Source organism: Mercenaria mercenaria, chromosome 16, assembly GCF_021730395.1.
Source record: "Mercenaria mercenaria strain notata chromosome 16, MADL_Memer_1, whole genome shotgun sequence".
NCBI classification, from domain to species: Eukaryota; Metazoa; Mollusca; class Bivalvia; order Venerida; family Veneridae; genus Mercenaria; species Mercenaria mercenaria.
In genome coordinates, this window is record NC_069376.1 from 65,607,291 (window position 1) to 65,626,590 (window position 19,300).

Below are 19,300 nucleotides of genomic sequence, written 5' to 3' on the forward strand. Positions count from 1 at the left end.
CCTAGATATCATCAAGGTGAACGTTCTGACCAATTTTCATGAAGATCTTGTGAAATATATGGCCTCTAGAGAGGTCACAAGCTTTTTCTATTTTTAGACCTACTGACCTAGTTTTTGAAGGCACGTGATCCAGTTTCGAACTTGACCTAGATATCATCAAAGTAAACGTTCTGACCAATTTTCATGAAGATCTTGTGAAATATATGGCCTCTAGAGAGGTCACAAGCTTTTTCTTTTTTTAGACCTACTGACCTAGTTTTTGACGACAGGTGACCCAGTTTCAAACATGACCTAGATATCATCAAGGTGAACATTCTGACCAATTTTCATGAAGATCTTGTGAAATATATGGCCTCTAGAGAGGTCACAGGTTTTTCTATTTTTAGACATACTGACCTAGTTTTTAAAGGCACGTGACCAGTTTCGACCTTGACCTAGTATCATCAAGGTAAACATTCTGACCAATTTTCATGAAGATCTCGTTGAAATATATGGCCTCTAGAGAGGTCACAAGGTTTTTCTATTTTTAGACCTACATGACTAGTTTTTGACAGCACGTGACCCAGTTTCGAACTTGACCTAGATATCATCAAGGTGAACATTCAGACCAACTTTCATACAGATCCATGAAAAATATGGCCTTTAGAGAGGGTCACAAGGTTTTTCTATTATTTGACCTACTGACCTAGTTTTTGAAGGCACGTGACCCAGTTTCGAACTTGACCTAGATATCATCAAGGTGAACATTCTGACAATTTTCATGAAGATCTTGTGAAATATATGGCCTCTAGAGAGGTACAAGGTTTTTCTATTTTTTAGACCTACTGACCTAGTTTTTGAAGGGCACGAGACCAGTTTCGAACTTGACCAGATTCTATCAAGATGAACATTCTGACCACCTTTCATAAAGATCCCATGAAAAATGTGACCTCAAGAGTGGTCACAAGCAAAAGTTTACGGACGCACGGACTCACGGACGCACTGACGCACGGACGGACGACGGACACCGCGCGATCACAAAAGCTCACCTTGTCACTTTGTGACAGGTGAGCTAAAAATGGTGTCAGAGTTATGCACCTTGTGTCACATGATGTGGGTGATGAGGTGGAACATCTATTTTAAGTTTGAATCAAATCCATATAGTAATAAGTGAGATATAGTGAAAATACAACAAAATTAACCTTAAATTCTAAGTAAAAGGGAACATAATTCATGAAAACTTGGTGTCAAGAGTTATGCACCTTGTGTCACATGATGTGGGTGATAAGGTAGAACATATATTTTAAGTTTGAATCAAATCCATTTGGTAATAACTGAGATAATAGATTCGGGGCGCGACGGGACAGGACGCGACGCGACGGGACGTGACAAAACTGACTCCTATATACCCCCCTCAAACATGTTTGGTGGGGGTATAATAACCAAATCTGGAAGCCCGCATGCATGCCAATACACAGGTAAGTCCAATAGCTCTACTTATTCTTTGAATAGCAAAGAAAAAAAATCTTAAAAGCAACAGATTTGTTACTCCTTTTCACTGAAAATATGTATAATCAATTACAACTTAACAGGCATCCCCTACTTAGCACTAATGTGAAATCAATCTGCTACTTTTTGTTATTCACAGCTGGTGGCACTACAACAAAATTAATGTACCCACTCACACTTATTCAACTTTTTCAAACCCAATGACATTTCATTACAGATAACCACTGCTGCAGATTTCTTCTGCAGTAACACGCTTAGATTGTGGAAATTTCTACACTTTATGATGTGGTAGCGAACAATAACAGTCGAGTCTCCAGGAATATACAACAAATTGAAATAAAATACTATGTTACTCATTTAAATTATATACTGGCACTTATTCACAAATAAAGAAATCAATGAACTTTTGAATCATAATCAGTTGAGGAAAACCAGCATATCACAAACATACCAAATTTACAATTCTAATATGGCTACCAATTCCAACGTGATATTTAGCGCCATGTACGCATCAAGAAATAGCGCTTTTAAATTTCATGAAATATTTTACTTAATAACATGTTTGAAACGAAATGTCACATTGCACAAATGTTTTGATCAATTTATACACATACTGAAGTAGTTATTCGCTTTGCTGAATAATTCGCAATAATTTTCACTTGAACTGAATTCTGCCGCAAGACCTATTACTGTTTCCGGTCCTGGCGTGTTTTAACAATACCTACTATTGGCGCCATGCTTGCGCGAAGAAACAGTTCCATCATATTTGATGTACATTTTACAGTAAAGAACATATTAGAATCGAAATAATTTATAGCAAAACAGTGCTTTATCACTATTTATACACTCGGGCGGTTTTATGTCGTTGGAAATAATTTCATTCGGGCTGCGCCCTCGTGAAATTATTATGCCCGATGTATAACCGCTCATCGTGTATAAATAGTGATAAAGCACTGTTTTGCTATAAATTATTTCTTAATTAGCAGGTAGTATTCAGTCAATTTAAAAGAGAAGATAATGTATTTCAATAGTGGGTATAATCTTTTTATAGACATATCCCTCTTTGCAATGACAAACCTGTGTCATAATTTTCTTTGATGATTAACAAATAATCCAGGCCTTCAAGTGTGCGTATGTGTGTGTTCGGGTTTAACGTCTTTTTCAACAATTTTTCAGTCATATAAATGACGGAGGCCTTCAAGTGGTTTGTCCCTTGATTTATAACAGTTCAGTTTAGATGCGCAAGAATTGAAACATGAGGACGTTAGTATTCACATTTCTACTTCATTACTTTTCATTACAGAAATAATGTGTGTGTTTGTTCAGGTTTAATATCTTTTTCAGTAATTTTCCAGTCATATAAACGACGGTGTCTACTTGTAGCAGTGAGCACAATGCCCAACTTTATAGTGCTGCCTCACTGGAATATCACGCCGTAGACATGATACCCCACACAGTCACATTATACTGACACCGGGCTGACCAGTCCTAGCACTACCCTCTTAAACGAGGAAGCTGCTAGTACCATTTTTTACGTCTTTGGTATGACACGGCCGGGGATCGAACCCACGACCTCCTGCACTCTAAGCAGATGCTCTACCACTAGGCTACCGAGTATAATCATCTAATGATTCACATAACACGATCTGACAGGCTCAAACCTGCATTGGTGAGGGGTTAGTGATCTGAAGTCAACGACCAGAACCACTCAGCCATAGAGACCTCAGCTGTATCACGTGTATCCACCTCAGCTGTATCACATGTATCCACTATTTTGGAGAAAGCTTGTGAGACATAGCAACAATATCCAAGAGGGTCATTCCTTATTGGAAAAATCGGATCTAAAAAGATACCAAATTTCCCTCAGTAAGGTGTTAAATGAATGTTACCAATTTCCCTCACCGAGATATTAGATAAAAGGCACCAAATTTCCCTAACATGTGACAATTAAACAAAAGGTACATACCAATGACGAATCAATCACTGGTATCTCAACATAACACCACATCATAAGTATGACCATGGCCAGACATGTGAGAAAACTGAAAAATGTTGTCACATAGAACTGTATGACCTGAAATCAACAGAAAAAATAATATGAAACTGTCTTGCATATATACAATAATATACTTTATTTAATTCCACTAAAGCTGCTATTTCAAAATGACAAAGGTTCATGGATTCTAATTTTTAAAGATAAAACTAACAGAAGTTGTTTTCTTTTGTTTGTTGAGATTTGATTTCGTGTGTAAAGAAAACATTAAATCTATAGACAAGAGCTGTCGGAGGACAGCAACGCTCGACTATTCAACAGCCTTGCCAACTGAATGAATACAAAAGTAAAAAATGGGCATAATTTTGTAACAAGAGGTCCATAAAGGCCCTGTATTGCTCACCTGACCTATTGACCTAAAGATTATCAAGATTAACATTCTGACCAAGTTTCATTAAGATATGGTCATAAATGTGGCCTCTAAAGTGTTAAATAGCTTTTCCTTTGATTTTGACCCAGTGACCTAGTTTTTGACCAGACATGACCCAGATTCGAACTTGACCTAAAGATCACCAAGATTAACACTCTAAGTTTCGTGAAGATACAGTCATAAATGTGGCCTCTAGAGTGTTAACGAGCTTTTCCTTTGATTTGACCTAGTGACCTAGTTTTTGACCCCATCTGACCCAGATTTGAACTTGACTTATTATACAGATCATGAAGTTTAACATTCTGACTAAGTTTCATTAAGACATGGTCATAAAATGTGGCCTCTACAGTGTAAAATAGCTTTTCCTTTGATATGACCTGGTGACCTAGTTTTTGATCCTACATGACCAAGATTCAAACTGGACCTTAAAATCATCAAGATTAACATTCTGACCAAGTTTCATGAAGATACAGCCTTAAATCTGGCCTCTACAGTGTTAACAAGCTTTTCCTTTGATTTGACCTGGTGACCTAGTTTTTGACCCCAGATGACCTAATAATGAACTCATCCAAAACTTTACTGAGGGTAACATTCTGACCAAGTTTCATTAAGATTGGGCCCAAATTGTGACCTCTAGAGTGTTAACAAGCTTTTCCTTTGATTTGATCTGGTGACCTGGTTTTTGACCCTAGATAACCCAATATCAAATTCGTCCAAGATTTTATTGAAGGTAACATTCTGACCAAGTTTCATTAAGAGTGGGCCAAAAATGTGACCTCTAGAGTGTTAACAAGCTTTTCCTTTGATTGGACCTTGTGACCTAGTTTCTGACCCCAGATGACCCAATATCGAACTTGTCCAAGTTTTTATTGAGGGTAACATTCTGACCAAGTTTCATTAAGATTGGGCCCAAACTGTAACCTATAGGGTGTTAACAAGCTTTTCCTTTGATTTGACCTGGTGACCTAGTCTTTGATCCCAGATTACCCAATATTGAATTCGTCCAAGAGTTTATTGAGGGTAACATTCTGACCAAGTTTCATTAAGTTTGGGCCAAAACTGTGACCTCTAGAGTGTTAACAGTCAAACTGTTGACAACGGACAACTGATGACGGACGACTGACGGACGACGGACTCAGGGCAATCACTAAAGCTCATCTTTGAGCACTTCGTGCTCAGGTGAGCTAAAAATGCAAAACAGGGTTATGGAATCCACACAGTGCTTATCAGCTTATGACAGTGGACAAGTGTGTAAAGTTTCAATCCATTCCCATTAGTGGGTACTGAGATTCCAGCTTACATATAAGAATTTAACCAAAAACTGCTAAGTTGAAAAAGGGGCATAATTTTGTAAAAGGCAAAGTAGTTATTGAACCTTTGCACAGTGCATGTTAGATCATGACAGTGAACAAGTGTGTGAAGTTTCAATCCATTCGCCTTAGTGGATACTGAGATACCAGCTTACATACAAAAACTTAACCAAAAACTGTTAAGTGGAAAAAGGGGCATACTTTTGAAAAAAAAAAAAAAAAAAGTAGAGTTACGGGACCAGCTTAGTGCATGTCATATCATGACAGTGAACAAGTGTGTGAAGTTTCAATCCATTCCAATTAGTGAGTACTGAGATACCAGCTAACATACAAAACCTTAACCAAACACTTCTAAGTTGAAAAAGGGGCATAATTTTGTAAAAAAGCAAAATAGAGTTATGGAACCTGTACAATGTAAGTCAGTTTATCACAGTGAATAAGTCTGTGAAGTTTCAATCCATTCACACAAGTGGTTACTGAGATACCAGCTTACATACAAAAACTTAACCAAATCGGGACACTGGCGCCGACGCACAGGCGAGTCCAATAGCTCTGCTATTCTATGAAAAGTCGAGCTAAAAATAGTTTTACAAAACCCTTTATTAATAAGAGTTGATAAAATATGGCACACATACAAAATCAAAAGATCAAACATGTCTTCTAGTAATGATACAGATTTTGTTTTGTACAACAGGAACACATGATACATGGTTTTGTTGCAGAGGTGGAAACTATTTACCAAAGTTTCATGAAAATCCTTACAATGTTACGGAACTATGGACTGGACACATGGACTGACAAAGTAAGGTCTAACAGCCACAAGCATTTATCACGTGTTGACACATTGTCTCTTCATGGGGAACGTTTGTGTGTAGCACTAAGATAATCCATCAATGCACATAAAAGTTATGGAGCAGAAACAATTTTTACTTGACCTTCAACAGTGACCTTGACCTTTGACCAAAAAGCATACATCATGTACATGCATAATCTATACATTACCCTCTATTAACATACCAAGTTTTATGAACCTAGCTTAAATACTTTTTGAGTAATTGCAGGATCCAGATATGTGGACAGATGGATAGATGGACAGGAGGCCATTCATATAATCCCAACCTGCAGAACTAAAAGGACTTACAAAATTAAATGTGTATTGTATAAAGGGCATTAAAAACTCAACCACCAAAAATATGAACTGTAGTAGGGAAGGGCAGGGGTATGAAAGAGCAACATGACAAATATATCAAAATATAGCTCAATCTTTGACAAGGAACTCAAAACTTCTGTAAAGTTACAAAGAGCAATTATCGAAAATCACTATGAAGAATGGTTTTGCAAAAAAAAAAGAACAACATTACACAAGAGGGACAAGATGACCCTGGATTGCTCACCTGAGTAATATGAGCTACATGTTTCAAATGTCAAACTGATGCTAAAATATTGAGAAAGTAGGTCACATTCATGGTCACTGAAAGTCAGTATTAAGATTGGTGTGCAAAACTGTATAATTATGTCATCCAAATGTTAAGGCTGTATCTTAAAAACCAGAAAGTAGGTCAGTAGGTCAAGGTCACAGTCAAGTGACCACTAATAACTTGGGGTCATTAGGTAAATATAATTAAACAGTCTAGGAAATATGATCAGATAATTTTTGAAGCTTTTTTTCCTATATAACTAATATACAAGTGACCCCTGGGGCCGAGCCTCTTTTCACCCCAGGGGCATAATTTGAAAACTCTTGTTAGAGAACCACTAGGTAATGGTACATACCAAATATCAAAAGCCTAGGCCTTGAACTTTCAGACAAGAAGTTTATGTAAAACTTGGGACCCCCATGGCAGGACCTTTTTTCACCACAGGGACAAAATTTGAACAATTTTGGTAGAGGACCACTAGGCAATGCAACATACCAAATATCAAAAGGTTAGGCCTTGCACTTTCAGGCAAGAAGATTTTTAAAGTTTTTTTCCTTTGTAAGTCTATGTAAAACTTGGGACCCCTTGGGTGGGGCCTCTTTTCACATCAGTGGCATAATTTGAATAATCTTAGTAGAGGACCACTAGGCAATGCAACATACCAAATATCAAACAGCCTAGGCCTTGCAGTTTCAGACAAGATTTTCAAAGTTTTTTCCTGTAAAAGTCTATGTAAAACTCGGGACCCCCGGGGCAGAGCCTCTTTTTCCCCCTGGGTAATAATTTGAAACATTTTGGTAGAAGACCACAAGGCAATGCAACATACCAAATATCAAAGGTCTAGGTCTTGTGGTTACAGACTGTTACAAGAACATTTTTAAAGTATTTTCCAATATAAGTCTATGTAAAACTTGGGACCCTCGGGGCGGGGCCTCTTTTCACCTCAGGGGCATAATTTGAACAAACTTCATAAAGGACCATTAGATAATGTCACATGCCAAATATCAAGGCTCTAAGCCTTGAGGTTTTGGACAAGAAGATTTTTTAAGTTTTTCCTTTGGGTTACCATGGGAGCCAGAGTTCTGCTTAGAACAACATCATCTGAAAAATATTGGTAGAGGACCACCCAAGGATCATTCCTGTAAAGTTTCTTTAAATTCAGCCCAGTAGTTTCAGAGGTGTTGTTTGAAAGAAAATGTTGACGGACGGATGGACGACGGACATCACGCAATCACAAAATCTCACCTGCTATAAGTACAACAAACAAATAACTATTTTATCAAACATTAAAACAATAACAGAGAACTAGAGATTGTTTTTCATGAAAAACGCATGTCTCAAAATACTTACCTCACAGAACTTGTAAGATGCCACAAATTAGGGGCTACAACTCCAAGGAAAACTAGAAATTGCTTTTGTAAAAAAGCGCATGTCTCCCCCAATGCAAAGTCCTATAGGCAAGAAGTCAATAGGGGTCAGGAGCGAAAGTCAAAAAGACACTGATGGTTGGCTGCAATAGGGATCATCTACTTGGCATGTCCAGTCATCCCGCTAAATTTCAACACTCTTGGGCAAGTGGTTCTCAAGACACTGTTCAGGCTCCTGTGACCTTGACCTTTAATCAAGTGACCTCAAAATAAATAGGGGTCATCTACTCTGCATGTCCAATCATCCTATTAAGTTTCAACATTGTAGGTCAAGTGGTTCTCAAGTTATTTTCCAGAAATGATTTTACATGACCAGGCCCCTGTGACCTTGACCTTTAATAGACTGACCCCAAAATCAATAGGGGTCATCTACTATGCATGTTCAATCCTAGTAAGTTTCAACATTCTGGGTCAAGCGGTTCTAAAGTTATTGATCAGAAATTGTTTTCCATGTTCAGGCTCCTGAGACCTTGACCTTTAACAGAGTGACCCCAAAATCCATAGGGGTCACAACTCTGCATGTTCAATCATCCTATGAAGTTTCAACATTCTGGATCAAGAGGTTCTCAAGTTATTGATCGGAACTGGTTATCAATGTTCAGGCCCCTGTGACCTTGACCTTTAACGGAGTGACCCCAAAAACAATAGGGGTCATTAACTCTGCATGAACAATCATCCTATGAAGTTTCAACATTCTGGGTCGAGAGGTTCTCAAGTTACTGACTGGAAACAGTTTTCCATGTTCAGGCCCCTGTGACCTTGACCTTTAACAGAGTGACCCCAAAATCGATAGGGGTCATCTACTCTGCATGACCAATCATCCTATTAAGTTTCAACATTCTGGGTCAAGTGGTTCTCAATTTACTGACCGGAAATGGTCTTCAATGTTCAGGCCCCTGTGACCTTGACCTTTAACGGAGTGACCCCAAAATCAATATAGGTCATCTACTGTGCATGTACAATCATCCTATGAAATTTCAACAATCTGGGTCAAGTGGTACTCAAGTTATTGATCAGAAATGGTTTTCAATGTTCAGGCCCCTGTGACCTTGACCTTTAATGGAGTGATCCCAAAATCAATAGGGGTCATCTACTTTGCATGACCAATCATCCTATGAAGTTTCAACATTCTGGGTCAAGTGGTTCTCTAGTTATTGATCAGAAATGGTTTTCAATGTTCAGGCCCCTGTGACCTTGACCTTTGACCGAGTGACCCCAAAATCAATAGAGGTCATCTACTCTTCATGACCAATCATCCTAAGAAGTTTCAACATACTGGGTCAAGTGGTTGTCAAGTTATTGATCGGAAATGGTTTCAATGTTCAGGCCCCTGTGACCTTGGCCTTTGACGGAGTGACCCCAAATTCAATAGGGGTCGTCTACTCTTCATGACCATTCTTCCTATGAAGTTTCAACATTCTGGGTCAAGTGGTTCTCTAGTTATTGATTGCAAATGGTTTTCAATGTTCAGGCCCCTGTGACCTTGACCTTTGACGGAGTGACCCCAAATTCAATAGGGGTCGTCTACTCTTCATGACCATTCTTCCTATGAAGTTTCAACATTCTGGGTCAAGCGGTTCTCTAGTTATTGATCTGAAATGGCTCTCAATGTTCAGGCCCCTGTGACCTTGACCTTTGACAGAGTGACCCCAAAATCAATAGGGGTCATCTACTCTTCATGACCAATCATCCTATGAAGTTTCAACATTCTGGGTCAAGTGGTTTTCTTGTTATTGATCGGAAATGGTTTTCAATGTTCAGGCCCCTGTGACCTTGACCTTTGACCGAGTGACCCCAAAATCAATAGGGGTCATCTACTCTTCATGACCAATCATCCTATGAAGTTTCAACATTCTGGGTCAAGTGGTTCTCTAGTTATTGATCAGAAATGGTTTTCAATGTTCAGGCCCCTGTGACCTTGACCTTTGACGGAGTGACCCCAAAATCAATAGGGGTCATCTACTCTTCATGACCAATCATCCTATGAAGTTTCAACATTCTAGGTCAAGTGGTTCTCTAGTTATTGATCGGAAATGGTTTTCAATGTTCAGGCCCCTGTGACCTTGACCTTTGACAGAGTGACCCCAAAAACAATAGGGGTCGTCTACTCCAGCAGCCCTACAACCCTATGAAGTTTGAAGGTTCTAGGTCAAATGGTTCTACAGTTATTGCTCGGAAATGAAGTGTGATGTACGGACGGACAGACGGACAGGGCAAAAACAATACGTCTCCCCCAGAGGGGGGGGAGAGACATAATTACTGAACTATTACATCAGAGCATATGTCACGACTGCAACATCCAGAAATTTGACCTATGACTTCCAAAGTTCCAAGGAAGGAAGTCATGACTTCTCAAATCAAACCTTAGGTGGAAGTCCTGTGAGGTTTGGCATTGATCACTCCCTGTAAAGTTTGGTGGGAATCTGCTCAATAATACAACAGAAGTGGACAAAATATAAACTTTGATAAATCAAGGACCATGACTCCACCAAAAATCATCAAACCATAAAATGCCAATGATACCCACTAGGCTTGGCAATGATCACTTGTGAAGTTTGGTGTAAATCTGTCCAGTAGTGTAGTAGAAGTTGCGTGACATACAGACGGACAGCACTATATCAATATTTCTCACCCACTACATGTGGGAGACTATATCACTTAGAAATTTTAAACTTTACATAAAACAAATAACTTTATTACACAAAGCAGCAATAAATCATAAAGAACTATTACCTATCAGACATTAAATCAGTAAGGTCTGCTTACCTAAAGCACCTATAAGTCATAAAGAACTGCATCATCTAAAGCACCAATAAATCACAAAGAACTGTATTACACAGAATGTATGAAAGATTACAGAACTGCTTCACCTAAACCATAGGAATATGATAATAAATGCAGTATTCATAAACCACCTAGGGACTGCACATGCTACATAAAATTCAATATTATACAAATGGTACACCAACGCAATCCATAATTCGCTTTAAAATCTCCTTGCATGAACTGCAGCCATACAAATTTTTTTTCAGCCACGTTTCTGTTCAATTGGTGATTTTTAGGAAATGACCCTCATTAACAGTGTGACATTTCAAGTAGGTTCGGAGCTAGAGACTTGTGGTTAGTCTCAAACTGTATTTAAATATATATTGTGAAATAATGCCATTGTTTTAAGTGTATGTCAATGACTCAGAGACTAAAAAAAGCAGTTTCTGGCAATCTCTAGCACAGACTATTCTATATATCATTTTAACAGCCAGAAAAACAAGTGTTTAGTGTTACCAAATTCAGTGTTAATCCTAATCTTTTCTTTTAAAAAATAATGTCTTCTTTTTTGCTGTCAGAAGCGATATTTTGGTAACATTTGTAAGACCTCCCTCATAAAAAGCTTGATTTATATATCTAAATGATCAAGACATGAATGAAACAACAACAGAGAGTGGAGTCTAATGTGCCACACAATTAGTTGACACATTAAAGTTGAACAAAGGCCATAACTTGTCAAAACTTATTTTATTGCAATGCATCAAAAATTCAAATTTCATTATGTCAATGACAACAACGTAAGTGCATTTGGTGAGAAGGAACGTCTTGTGTGAACTTCCAACAGCCTAACAGTCAGCTGCATGCAAAACTTTAACCGAATTTTCAAAATGAAAAAGTGCCATGTTTTACATTAAATCTAGCCAAAAGTTATCAAACTTGATTATTTCAGCAATGACCGGGACGTACTGTGTTAAGCTTTAATCTAACACATAGAGTTGTTGCCGAGAAACAGCTTGATCGTTAAATGCATGCAAAACTTTGACCAAATTTTCTGTATCTGTATCAAAAAATTTATATGGCGCCAAACAGGACTACAAATTTTGGTTTTATATCTCATTTACATCAAAATAAAAACATGAGGTATAGAATCTGTATCAAAAAAGGACAATAACTTGTCTTAAAAATTCAACCCAGATTTGTCTCACTTAGTTATTACAGTAGGTTTGATTACTTGAGTAAAGGTTCTATTCAATATATTTAGTTGTTCCTCAGTGATTTTTAAAGCTATTTTTACAGCCGAATACAAGCTGTTTTCACTAGCAAAAAAATAGCTTAATTTTCCCCTAAAACGGCTTTATTTTCCCTTAAAAAGGTGATATTTCCCCTTGCAATTCAAAGAAAATGTTCCATGATATGCCTTAGTGAATAATTTACAAAAGTCGGAGTTAATATATTTCTCGAGTTCAATTACCCCATGTTGCTGCTGCAGTTATTTACAAATAATTACACCATGCTAACTATGATAACTTCTCATCAAGTGCAAAATTCGTAAAGACAATGGCATCAGTTCTTGCAAATTAGTACTGCACCTGTCATTAAAATCTATTGTCTAGGTTTCAAATTAGATTTTCACCTTTTTCTGTGTTTTTCCTGCTATATTTTCACCTTCAGGCCTAAATTAAAATTAGGTTTGTTTGACCTTTACTGACCCAGTATTTTTACAGTGGGTAGTTAGGTAGGTAAATAATTTTATTATATTTTAGTTTTTTAAATGTTTGTTGTCTCAGTAATAAAGTCTATTTATTAATACCTATTGCTTGTAGATAATCTCTGAAGATGCTCTGTTAAATGTATGCTTGCAATATATAAACCCCTAGCCCTATTCATGCACACACAATATGGGCACAGACTTAATTTGCACATAAGGCAAAGTTCACCAAGTCTTTGAGTATCTTTTATGTCTACACTTTTTCTTTGTATATATATCAAAAGTGTTTTCATGATTGTTTTCACTACATCTGCGCTTAAATGTACAAGCCCCATGTGGTTCTGGGACGATCTGTGTATGAAAAGAATTGGAACCACTGCCTTACCCTTGCATGATCATAAGAGGCGACTAATAGGGTCTTAACACTTGGTGTTGCAGTAACTCTGTGATTCCAGCAGGTATGCAAATTTTGATTCCATACCTCATGTTTTTATTTCGATGTAAATGCGATGTGGAACCAAAATTTGTAGTCCTGTTTGGCGCCATATAAACTATACTGTGTTGGTGCGCCGTAAAACCCAAATAAATAAATTAATTAAAAGTACAAAACAATATAGACGCGAAAATACGCGATATTTGGCATCTAAACACACACTTGAATTACAGCTTACTTTCAACAAGAGTTTGATGCTTAATTCAATAGATAATAACTTCATCTCAGTGTTGTTATATTTTTTGGTCCTTCAGGATCATTGATTTCAACTCATTTAGATTTGAAGATTGAATACTGCTTCAGCCGGTGCTAGGGGTGTGGGCAGTGTTGCTTTTTCCATTACTGCCCATGAACAGACTCAATCAAACCGAGTCTGCAATTTTCACTATTTGCCTTGTTCTCTGTGCTTCCAAGGGATCTACTTTCCAGATTCTATTTACTTCACAACAGCGGGTGTTAAGTGCTGTGTGGCGGCCGTAAAAAGTCACCCCAACTTCATCTCAGTGTTGTTATATTTTCTGGTCCTTCAGGATCATTGATTTCAACTCATTTAGATTTGAAGACTGAATACTGCTTAAGCGGGTGCTAGGGGGCATGGGTAGTGTTGCTTTTTCCATTACTGCCCATAAACAGACTCAATCAAACCAAGTCTGCAATTTTCACTATTTGCCTTGTTCTCTGTGCTTCCGAGGGATCTACTTTCCAGATTTTATTTTAGAAGGTTTATACAATATCTATGGCAGTATGCAAGCAAAAGTGATGATTTTTTAGCTTCAAGCTACTTGCACGTATTGGTCATGTTACTAAGAACAGAAACAAGATTGGGTTTTCCGACATCAGACAATTATTATGCCATTGTCCTGGCAAAAGAAGTATAAGATTTTTATAGCTCTTTGTTCTGGCATAACAAAATTAGAATATTTAAACTAGCCGCAATACTGTCACTGTTATGAAAGCAGTATTACGTACAAGCAAATTTCAAATATAATCTAACACATAGTAGACAAATAATATCCTCATGTACACTATGTTTCCTTTGTAATCAATCATATTTGTTCTTCTTAAATTTCCTTTTCACAGCAGACATTTTTTTTTCACTGTATTTTTGTAATCTCCGCCATCTAGTTGCTCTCCATAATGACTGCATCGATAGTATTAATAATCAAAGTCTAGCCCCTACCGTATTTTCCAAAAGTGTTAGGACTAGTAATTTTCACTTTCTCAAGACTTATTTCCCAAAAAATGAGTATTTTGTAAAGTGTCCCAAAAATATGGACACAATAATCATAATCAACCCAATGTTGAAAGCGAAATAAAAAGCGTAAACGATTATCGGTAATTATTCTGTTGATAAACTTAGTCAATGTCCTTGTTTCATCATCAATTAACACCCCCTTCAAAGAGCTAAAAGAAGTGTGTCGGTATCATGGCATCTGAAGTGGAGATCAAAGCAGTATAGTTGCCCGAGACTGTCATGGAATTACGTCATGTTTTCGCGCCATATGACACATCACTGTTTGAACGTACCGCCTCGGTTCTTTAAATTAATCAATAAAAAAGTTTCTTCTTTATTAAAGCGAATTCAATATCCTGTATAAATTGACAGGTAAATGTGTCAAACGATAATTGTGGATATCCTACCTCTGTGAGCTATTTTGCCGCACTAACATAAATCTGTTTGCCAAAAATCGTTTTACGCCATGTATTTAAATTGCTGACGCTTTTTCATTATTTAAGATTTTTTTATTCTGTTTTTTTGTACTTTCTGGTCAAAAGTCTGAACTTTATGCCCATAGAATTTATCATTTATTTACCCTTAGAAAGAAATAAATAATTAAGATCGCACTGTTTGAAATTTTACAGAGAACTAAATTTAAATTTGACTGTTTTCATAGAATTTTGCCTACATTCCTGTCGATATCTTATTAAAATCGTTATAGAATTCAAACTATTTTACTTCTTAAGCGGTGCTAAAAATATTGATGCGATAATAACAAAAAATGAATGCACTACGCGCGTTTTTTGTGTGTGTGTAAACAAAAGTAACGTCGAGCGATGGAAATCAGATATTACGATAGGTTGCACGTGCTCGTGGAATGGAAAATTACCGGCATGACGTTTTGGTATACTTTACGTTTCGCGGGTAAATTAGATACTAAATTTGTAAAATTATGTCCTTTTGTCAGGTTGCCTTCCGGTTATAAGCGGTATGATTGTCATCTGCATCTTATGGCCTTAGGCAACGTTATCGGCAAAGTCGTCACGTTTTCGGAATACACGAGATAATAAACAGTCCGCTTTATCGATTTTCTACTAGCTGACCGCAGGTTACTTTCTCACTTGCCATAATTATTTATGCATTTGTTAAATAAAATAATCGCCAGTTTCAAGCACCAAAATCAGTTTTTCCCTCTGATAAGAAAATAAAAATTTTTTTTTTTCTCTGGAATGCAATAAAATTATTTGAGTCGGGGCAATTTTATCAGGTCGGTAGGTAAAGGTCAAACAAACTTAATTTTATTTTAAGCCTCAGAAACCCACAGGTTGTTTTGGAAAAAAACAAAAGAACAGTTCCTGAGAAACGGCTTGACAGTTAGTTGCATTAAAAACTTTAACCGAATTTTCTAACTTGAAAAAGTGTGATAATTTGTATCAAATTCAACCATGATTCATCCAACATGATTATTTCAATAGGTTTGATGACTGGGAAGAATCATGCAAAGTTTCTATTCAACACATGCAATTGCTCCTGCTATACAGCTTGATAGATATTTAATCAAATTCTTTGTGTTGAAAATGGTCAGTCTGTACAAAATTCAACCCAGAGTTATCTAACTTAGTTATTTCAGTAGGTATAATGAATAGGAAGGCTTGTGCGAATATTCAATCCAATACCAAGATATAAACTTACATGTAAAACTTTAACGGAGAAGTGCTGCCATCATTGATGACAATGACAAAGCTGATTATCTTGCCTATCTGTCATTAATGAAACATTTTTAAAAGCAACTCTAAAGAATAAATCTTGCAAATGAATCCTGTCTGTAGTTTATGACTTGGAAACAAGTCACAATGTACATCTGTAGCTGTCTTTTCCTTAACCCTTAGCCTGCTGGCGGCCAGTGATTCTGCCTTTGCGACCAGTGCAGACCAAGATCAGCCTGCACATCCATGCAGTCTGATCATGGTCTGCACTGTTCGCTATTCAGTCAGTAAATTTTCAGTGAAAACCCCTTTGAGTAATAAGTGGTTAACCTTGTTTCACAATTTTTTATAGTGTTAATGCTCATTCATTTAATGTTATAACATAAATATAACATATTGTTATTTACTGAAGTTAAATCACAAATCTTTGATGGTCTGACAGAATACTATAGATTGTTACTTACTGAAGTTATATCTTGTATCTTTGAAGACCTGACAGAAAACTACAAATTGTTACTTACTGAAGTTATATTTTGTATTTTTCCTCAGTGGGGGATGCATAATTAAATCTCTGATGCACTGTCAGAATACTATAAATTGTTACTTACCGAAGTTAAATCTCGTATCTTTGATGCTCTGACAGCACAGCTTCCAGATACAACCAGCTGCAGTGTAACATTAAAATGTGTTAGGACAATGTCAGGAATAATTAATCACACCAAAAGTTTCTATTTGTGAACCAAACTAAGGGTTTCTAGATCAAAACAAGGCTTTGTGAATCATGTAAAGAGTTTCTGAATTACATCAAGCATTTCTGAATCACACCAAAGGTTTTTCTGAACTTTGCCAAGGTTTTTTTCCCCTGAATTATGCCAAAGGCTCCTGTATCCCACCAAAGGTTTTTCTGAATTACGCCATGGGTTTCAGAATCACAGCAAGAGTTTCTGAATCACACCGAGGGTATCTAAATCAAAACAAGGTGCTGTAAGTCACATAAAGGGCTTTTGGATCCCACCCCAGAATTCTGAGCAGTATTTCAGTTATGTAACAGCAGGCAGTCAATCTTATCTGTATTCCTTGATTCTTCATCAGTAATGACTTGTTGTTTGCAAATAAGTGACAAACATCCCTACACGAATCCAAAGTGGATGAAGAATGACTTCAGTACAGACACAACAAATTCTGTTAAGCTGTAATTGATAATAAAACTTGCAACCTCTCCATTTTTAATTTAGAACTCTACCTTCTAAGCTGACCAGGCTGGCTACATCATGTATACAGGAAAGAATTCAAACAAGAGGGTCATGATGACCCTGAATCGCTCACCTGAGTAATATGAGCCACATGTTTAAAATGCCAAACTGATGCTAAAATATTAGAAAGTAGGTCAGTAGGTCACATTCATGGTCACTGAAAGTCAGTTTTAAGATTGATGTGCAAAACTGTACATGTCATCCAGATTTCAAGGCTGTATCTTAAAAACAAGAGATCACAGAGTGATCTTGGCGCCCACCAATGTGCCATTTTTGTGTGTTCCAAATTTCAAGACTTATTGACTAGCTCAAGGTCAAATTTCATTTCCGTACACAACACTGTGCATGTGGTCTAAATTCGAAAGCTGTAGCTTGAGAAATGTGAAAGTAGGTCACTAGATCAATTTCAAGGACAAAGTTCTTTGTACACAAAACTATGCATGTGCATCAAGTTTGAAGACTGTAGTTTGAGAAATTTGAAAGTAGGTCACTAGGTCAATCTTAAGGTCAAAGTTTATTTCGGTACACAAAACTATGCAAGTGGTCCAAATTTGAAGGCTGTAGCTTGAGAAATGTGAAAGCAGGTCACTAGGTCAAAATCAAGGTCAAATTTCACTTCAGAACACAAATCTATGCATGTGGTCCAAAGTTGAAGCCTGTACCTTCAAAAATGTGAAAGTAGGTCACTAGCTCAATGTCAAGGTCAAAGTTTGTTTCCGTACACAATCCTATTCATGTGGTATAAATTTGAAGCCTGTAGCTACAGAAATGTGAAAGTAGGTCACTAGGTCAATCTTAAGGTCAAAGTTCATTTCGGTACACAAAACTATGCAAGTGGTCCAAATTTGAATGCTGTAGCTTGAGAAATGTGAAAGTAGGTCACTAGGTCAAAATCAAGGTCAAATTTTATTTCGGAATACAAAACTATGCATGTGGTCGAAATTTGAAGCCTGTACCTTCAAAAATGTGAAAGTAGGTCACTAGGTCAATGTAAAGTTCAAAGTTTGTTTCCGTACACAAAACCATGCATGTGGTCCAAATTTGAAGGCTGTAGCTTGAGAAATGTGAAAGTAGGTCACTAGGTCAAAATCAAGGTCAAATTTTATTTTGAAATACAGAACTATGCATGTGGTCCAAATTTGAAGCCTGTACCTTCAAAAATGTAAAAGTAGGTCACTAGGTCAATGTAAAGGTCATAGTTTGTTTCGGTACATAAAACCATGCATGTGGTCCAAATTTGAAGGCTGTAGCTTGAGAAATGTGAAAGTAGGTCACTGGGTCAAAATCAAGGTCAAATTTCATTTCGGAACACGAAATTATGCATGTGGTCCAAATTTGAAGCCTGTACCTTCAAAAATGTGAAAGTAGGTCACTAGGTCAATGTCAAGGTCAAAGTTTTTTTCAGTGCACTAAACTATGCATGTGGTCCAAATTTGAAGGTTGTAGCTACAGAAATGTGAAAGTAGGTCACTAGGTCAAAATCAAGGTCAACTCATATCAAGGTTCATCTTGCCACTCAAAACCATACATGTGGTCCAAATTTGAATGTTGTAGGTTATTGACAAGAAGTTTTTAAAAGCTTTTCCCTATATAAGTCTATATGAACCATGTGACCCCCAGGGCAGGGCCACATTTGACCCTAGGGGAATAATTTTAACAAACTTGGTAGAGAACCACTAGACGATGCTACATTACAAATATCAAAGCCCTAGGCTTTGTGGTTTGGACAAGAAGATTTTCAAAGTTTTTCCCTATATAAGTCTATGTAAACCATGTGACCCCCGGGGCGGGGCCATATTTGACCCTAGGGGGATAATTTGAACAATCTTAGTAGAAGACCACTAGATGATGTCACATACAAAATATCAAAGCCCTGGGTCCTGTGGTTTTGGACAAGAGGTGTTTCAAAGTTTTTCCCTATATAAGTCTATATAAACCATGTGACCCCCAGGGCGGGGCCATATTAGACCCCAGGGAAATAATTTGAATCATCTTGGTAGAGGACCAGTAGATGATGCTTCATACCAAATATCAAAGCCCTGGGCTCTGTGGTTTTGGGCAAGAAGATTTTCAAAGTTTTTCCCTATAT

The 19,300-nt window shown here is 37.2% G+C and overlaps 1 protein-coding gene across 8 annotated transcripts in view; it reads right to left on the reverse strand.

The window, feature by feature from the left end:
• Positions 1-19,300, reverse strand: part of LOC123540235 (uncharacterized) — a 63,856-nt gene that overhangs the window by 26,138 nt on the left and 18,418 nt on the right. For 5 of the 8 annotated variants that reach the window (XM_045325075.2, XM_045325078.2, XM_045325074.2 and 2 more), the window contains exons 4-5: positions 16,567-16,623; positions 3,455-3,562 (exon numbers count right to left, since the gene is read on the reverse strand). In XM_045325075.2, the coding sequence (XP_045181010.2) occupies positions 3,455-3,562; positions 16,567-16,623 (165 nt within the window). The remainder of the gene's footprint in view (positions 1-3,454; positions 3,563-16,566; positions 16,624-19,300) is intronic. The other 3 variants (XM_045325081.2, XM_045325079.2, XM_045325080.2) reach the window with 2 other exon arrangements.